The sequence below is a fragment of the Dictyostelium purpureum genome, assembly GCF_000190715.1.
Source record: "Dictyostelium purpureum unplaced genomic scaffold DICPUscaffold_378, whole genome shotgun sequence".
NCBI classification, from domain to species: domain Eukaryota; phylum Evosea; class Eumycetozoa; order Dictyosteliales; family Dictyosteliaceae; genus Dictyostelium; species Dictyostelium purpureum.
In genome coordinates, this window is record NW_003519714.1 from 221 (window position 1) to 6,463 (window position 6,243).

The 6,243-nt window shown below is 23.3% G+C and overlaps 4 protein-coding genes across 4 annotated transcripts; 2 read left to right on the forward strand and 2 right to left on the reverse strand.

Moving 5' to 3' along the window:
* Positions 1-512: 512 nt before the first annotated feature.
* On the forward strand, positions 513-1,708 carry bzpF (uncharacterized protein). Its single transcript, XM_003292840.1, has one exon. The coding sequence runs from the start codon at positions 523-525 to the stop codon at positions 1,270-1,272; it is 750 nt and encodes a 249-aa protein (XP_003292888.1). The 5' UTR covers positions 513-522; the 3' UTR covers positions 1,273-1,708.
* Positions 1,709-1,841: 133 nt separating this feature from the next.
* DICPUDRAFT_83487 (uncharacterized protein) lies at positions 1,842-2,570 on the reverse strand (the record flags this gene model as incomplete). The annotated part of the gene is made up of 3 exons (XM_003292843.1): positions 1,842-1,979; positions 2,042-2,245; positions 2,316-2,570. 3 exons carry the CDS (start codon positions 2,568-2,570, stop codon positions 1,842-1,844), a joined length of 597 nt encoding a protein of 198 aa, XP_003292891.1.
* A 198-nt stretch (positions 2,571-2,768) lies between these two features.
* Positions 2,769-3,730, forward strand: DICPUDRAFT_83488 (uncharacterized protein; the record flags this gene model as incomplete). Its single annotated transcript, XM_003292841.1, has 2 exons — positions 2,769-3,577; positions 3,682-3,730. 2 exons carry the CDS (start codon positions 2,769-2,771, stop codon positions 3,728-3,730), a joined length of 858 nt encoding a protein of 285 aa, XP_003292889.1.
* Positions 3,731-3,966: 236 nt separating this feature from the next.
* On the reverse strand, positions 3,967-5,059 carry PKAR (cAMP-dependent protein kinase regulatory subunit; the record flags this gene model as incomplete). The annotated part of the gene is made up of 2 exons (XM_003292844.1): positions 3,967-4,500; positions 4,586-5,059. The coding sequence occupies 2 exons, from the start codon at positions 5,057-5,059 to the stop codon at positions 3,967-3,969; spliced, it is 1,008 nt and encodes a 335-aa protein (XP_003292892.1).
* Between the last annotated feature and the right edge of the window lie 1,184 nt (positions 5,060-6,243).

Below are 6,243 nucleotides of genomic sequence, written 5' to 3' on the forward strand. Positions count from 1 at the left end.
TCCAAACTCAAGATCTAGGTATTGACTTTACCTCGAGTATTGTTCCTGATAGTCCAAATAAATTTGGGAAAAAAAATAATAACAATTTTAATACTTACCAACAACAACAATTGCAACAACAACAACAACAATTACAACAACAACAGCAACAACAACAACAAATTCAAAATAAACAATCAAACATAATATATAATAATAGTAATAATACAAACCAACAGGTTTTTATAAATAATAATCAAAATGAAGAATTATTTTCAATATTTTTACAACCTGAAAAAGAAAACGATTTAAATAATAATAATTCAAATGACAATGTAAATAATATTATGCATAACCATCAACAACAACAACAACAACAACAACATCACCAACAACCACAACAGTTTAGTAAGTATTAATAATATATTAAAAATTAAATTTATTTATTTAAAAATATAATTATACTAATTTATTATTTGTTAAAAAAAAAAATTAGATATTTATTCTAATGGTATCGTACCAAATCAAGACCAAATTAAAAAAATGGATTTTATGAATAATGACCAAATGAAACAAAACCACTATAACATTGTCCCTGAATCAGTATTTGATGTCCCATTTGGAATCTCATCTCAACCAATGTTAAATATGCAACAACAACAACAAAATAACCAAAAAATGAATTTTAAACAACCAATACAACCAAATCAAACATTAATTCCTATTCCACCAAACAATTTAAATAATCCACAAGTTTCTATTTTACAAAATCAAATCCCCCAACATAATATAAACAACAATACAAATAACAATCAAAATACAACTACAACAAATAATAATAACAACAATAACAATAATAAAAAGAAAGAAGAAGATAAATCAATTAAAAAGAGAAAATTCATTAGCTCAACACCAGTTAAAGGTGAAAATGGTACAACTTTAATTCCAACAACTGATGGAAGCTTTAATATGGACGAAGAAAGACATATGAAAAGACAAAGAAGGTTAGTTAAAAACAGAGAGGCTGCTCAATTGTTTAGACAAAGACAAAAAGCCTATATCCAAGATTTAGAGAAAAAAGTTTCCGATCTTACTGGTACCAATAGTGAATTTAGAGCCCGTGTCGAATTACTAAACTCTGAAAATAAACTAATTCGTGAACAATTGTTATATTTAAGAAACTTTGTAACTCAAGCAGTATCATTTTCATTCCCTAAAGGTGCCCCAGGAAGCAACAGTCCAACCGGTGCAGCAGATCAATTCCTTAATAGTATTCTCCCACCCGGGGATTAAACTCTCCATTACCCCAAGGAATATTACCAGCCGGTATGAATTTACAAACCCAATGATAATGAGTGCAATTGCTGAAGCCGCCTCTAAAAACTCCACTTTTAGACAAAATATACAAAGCAATCTATTAGGTACCCCAATCCCATCTCCACAATCATCATTATCAAGTAATTCAGGTAACAATAGCCCAACTAAACAAAACAACCCTTCATCACCAAATAATAATAATAACAATAACAATAATAATAATAATACAATGAATACAAATACACAAAATAATAACAATAATATTTCACCTGCCTCATCTTCACTCCATCAAGTACCATATTTAAATACGCCACCACAAGCCTCTAATAACTGTTCCCCAAATCAAAGATAAAATTAAAAATTGTTTAATTATATATAAAAAAAATATTGTAAATTCGAATCATAAAATCGCAAAAAAAAAAAAAAAAAACATTTAAAATATAAAAAAAAAACTTTTTAAATAAATCTATCATTTAAAAATATATTTCTATTTATTATACAACTTATTTACAATTTATTTTATTTGATTCTATTTATTGATGTTCCTATGTATCCAACGAGACTGAAAGTTCTACTAATTTTGAAACATTATCTATTTTCGAATTGATTTTTTGAATTAATAAATTTTTTTGTTTTTCTAAATCTTCAACCTGTTTTTTTGATTTATTGTTTTCATTTAATAACTAAAAAAAAGAGCATTAATAACAAAATAATAAATCTATTTTAGTATTTTAAAATATATTACATTTTGATAAATTGATAATAATCTTCCTTTTTCTTGAAGCTTTAATTCCGAAATTTGTGTTTTAATTTGTTCCTCTGGATTTACCACACAAAATGGTGGTGCCCTTTTACCATTTTGCAAAAGTGGCTGCTCTCTATGTAACTGTTCTAATTCGCTTAATTTTATTGAAATCTGTCTTTCTTTGCATATTAATTGAAAATCGCTCTATATATAGAAAAAAAGGAAGTTAATAAAAATAAAAGATTATGAATAAGATATTTACTAGTTTATTTACTTTTATTCTTTCTGATAGAGTTGGGAAAACATTTGAATAAATATATGATAAAAATGATTTTGTATCCAAGTGTTTATTTAAATCTGAATAGCATTCGAAAAACTTTTGGAATGGTATTTCTGATAATGATTTTTCTATTATCATATCATGAAATAATTTTAATTTTATCATTTTTATTCCTTCTCTTTCTCCTGAAACAAACTGAGCTATTTCCTCATCACTTAATTCTAAATTTAATAGTGATAACTCATTCATTTTATTTTATTTAATAACTATTTGTTTATTATCAATTATTGTTTTTAATTATTATGTTATTTATTTTTAAAAATTCATAAATAAAAAAAAATAAAAAAAAAAAAGCGCAAAATTCCCAAATTTTTTATTTTTTATTTTTTTTATTTTTTTTTTTTTATCATTTTTATTAAAATTAATTCTAATAATTTTAATCACAAAATGTCACACGAAAGAAATAAAATAAATGATTATAATAATATAGAATATGAAGAGGGTATGATTTCCCAAGACAACTACCAAGATATAAGAGAAAGAAACAAACAAAGAGAATTAGAAAAAATTGAAAAAGAAAAAGAACAAAACGAATATAGAAATAACGGATATAATAGAAGAGATAAAGAGAGAAGAGATTATAGAGATCACAACAGTGAGAGGGATAGAAGGGACCACAGGGATTATAGAGATGGTGGCAGAGATAGAGATGGTGGCAGAGATAGAGATAGAGAAAGAGGTGGTAGAGATCATGATGGTGGTAGAGACAGAGATAGAGACTACAGGGACAGTGGTAGAGATATAAGAGATAATAGAGATAATAGAGATAATAGAGATAATAGAGATAATAGAGATAATAGAGATCATAGAGATCATAGAGAGGGTAGAGAAAAAGATAGAAGAGTGGATGATAGAGATTATAGAGGCAAAAGGTCATCAAGATCCAGATCAAGATCAAATAGTAGAGAAAAGAAAAGACAAAGAGACAGTAGGAGTAGAAGCAGAGATAGAGACCAAAACAAAGATAATAAATCTAACAAAAATAACACCACTAACAAAAATGATAAAAAATCCAATAATAAAATAAAAGAAGAAGAAATTGATGATGGTCTAGATGAAGAAACTAGAGAAATGATGAAAAGTATGGGTATACCAGTTACATTTAATTCAACCAAAGGTAAAAAAGTCGAAGGCAACTCCCAAGGTGGTATGAAAGTACAATTTAAAAGAGAATTTAGACAATTTATGAATAAAAAGTAAGTATTATATATGTGTTAAAAAAAAAAAAAAAAAAAAAAAAAAAAAAAAAAAAAAAACCCCCCATTTCCTTTTTTAAAATCCTTAAATTTTTTAAAAAAAGGAAAATAGATTTATACCACATAGCATTTAAAATCCAAACAAATAAATAAAAATATGTATAAAATAAAATAGTTTTTTTTTAAAAAAAATGATTTACATTAAATAAGATAAATTCTATTTATTTATTTTTTTTTTTGAAAATTAAAAAAAATTTTATTTCTTTCTTCCTTTTTTTTATTTCTTTTTCCTTTTTTTTTTTTCCTTTTAAAAAAAAAAAATAGTTTGATTCTTTTGATATTTTAATATTTACAATTGGTATTATTAGTGGATTTTATTGGTTTTTTTTCTAAATTTTTTGAGAGGCAAGAGTTGGTGAAGCGGAGATTTTATTAATATATTGGCTATAAGTTTCAATATTTCTACGGAGTATATTTTCGCATGGACCCAAAATTCTATTAAAACGTTGTCTATCCATTTCGACACATTTTGTATTACCTACCGAAGTTACAGTTGCCGCTCTAGGTCTATTTGTTAACAATGCAATCTCACCAAAATAATCCGAAGACTTTAATTCTGAAACAACCTGGGTGGTTGATGGATCGCCTGGGGTCGTTTCTTGTGTAACTTTAACTTTACCATCTACGATTATATAAAATTTATCACCTGGCTCCCCCTGACGAACGATTACTTCACCATCATGAAAAGAACATGGTTCTAATGCATCTGCCAATGATACTCTTTCATATTTGTCAATATGACGAAGTATTGATACCTTTTCTAAAAACTCTTCATATAGTCTTCTTTTTCTAATTGTTTGGTCCATTAAAATACGTCTATATGTTGATCCATTTAATGCCCATAATCTGACATCAGTTCTTGCCTAAATAAAGAAATAATTATTATAAAAAAACAATTAATATTTTAAATAAATTAAACCACCAAAATTAAATGTTTATAAATCTTACAATAACAGTTGCAGCTCTTGGACTACCATAAATTAAAGCGAGTTCACCAAAACTACCACCTTCAAAAACCTCCATAACCAATGTAGGGGTGGAACCATTTGTACTAACATAAATATCGCAAATTCCTTTATCAACTACATAAAAAAGATCACCTTCGTCACCTTGTTTAATAATTATATCACCAGCTTTATAAAGTGCCTCGTCCATTGCTGAATAAATGGTATTTCTTTCCTCTTCTTCTAAATGGTTAAACATAATATTCTTTGAAAGGGCTTGTTCTAAACGTTTTTGTGTCTCAGCAGTTTTTGGAATTAATGGAAGTGGGGTTGCTGGTTGATCCCCTAATGGCTCGCTACTTATTGCTCCTCTTCTTTTTCTTGTAATGTTTGAACTCATATATTGCTGGTTTTGTGTTGGTGAGTTATTTTCAACTTTTTCAGTTGCTTTTTGATTATGATGTGTTATGTTCGTCATTTTATTTATTAAAACTATTTTATTTATTTATATGTTGTGTATTTTATTTTTATTTATTAAACTAATAATTTTTTTTTTTTTTTGATATTGAGTTTTTTTTATCAAATAAATTTTTTATTTTTTTCCTAATAAAGATAATATTATTTTAAACCAACCTAAATAAAAAAATTTTATAAATGAGTGAATAAATTATTATTTAGATACTAAAAAAGTAAAATTTCCTATCTTTAAATTATATATATACTTTTAAAATGTATATTTTTGTATATTTAACCAAATAAATAATTATATTTATATTATTAATATAAATGTGTTAAGAAATTATAATTTGAAAAAAAAAAATTCTATTAATCTATAATTTTTTATTTTATACATTAAAATAAAAATAATAAATTATATTTAATTTATTATAATAATAAAAATTAAAATTAAAAAAAAATTAAAAAAAAAAGAAATAAATTAATATGGAATATATTGAAAAATAAATTAAAAAAAAAAAATTTTAAAAAATTTAAAAAAAAAATTAAATTTGGAAAATAATTACCTTTTGATGCAATTTTTCTTTATTTTTTTGCCTAAAAATAAATTTTTTTATAATCTAAAAATGTATTATGTGCAATTTTTTTTTTACTAATAATATTTATAAAATTGAGATATACTATTTTTCTTTTTTACTAAAAAAAAAATGATGAAAAGTTATTATTTGATAAATAAAAAATTTTAATTTATTTATAATAAAAAAAATGATTATAAAAAAATAAATTTAAAAAAAAAAAAAAAAAAAAAAAAAAGAAAAAAAGGAAAAGATATAATTTTAAAATAAACTGTATTTATGTTATATATATTTGAAAATTTTTAGTAAAATTTTAATATCTATATGATATGATGATTTAAATTGGTTATAATGTTGCGATTCTGATTTAATTGTTGATTATAAATATAATTAATAAATATATAAAAATATTTTATTACTAAATATTATTTTATTTGTGTTTTGCTTTATTATTCATAAAAAAAAAAATAAAAAAAATAAAAAAATAAAAATAAAATAAATAATTATAAATAAAAACAAAATTAGGTGTTATTTAAAATTATAATAATAAAAAAAAAAAAATTATTTAATATATATAATCATAATATTATACATTAAATTTAAAAAAAAAATTGTAAATTGTATTTTTTTT

What these genes read in the sequence shown, in the direction of transcription:
- bzpF (XM_003292840.1), top strand. Translation starts at nt 523, where the DNA reads ATGGATTTTATGAATAATGACCAAATGAAACAAAACCACTATAACATT.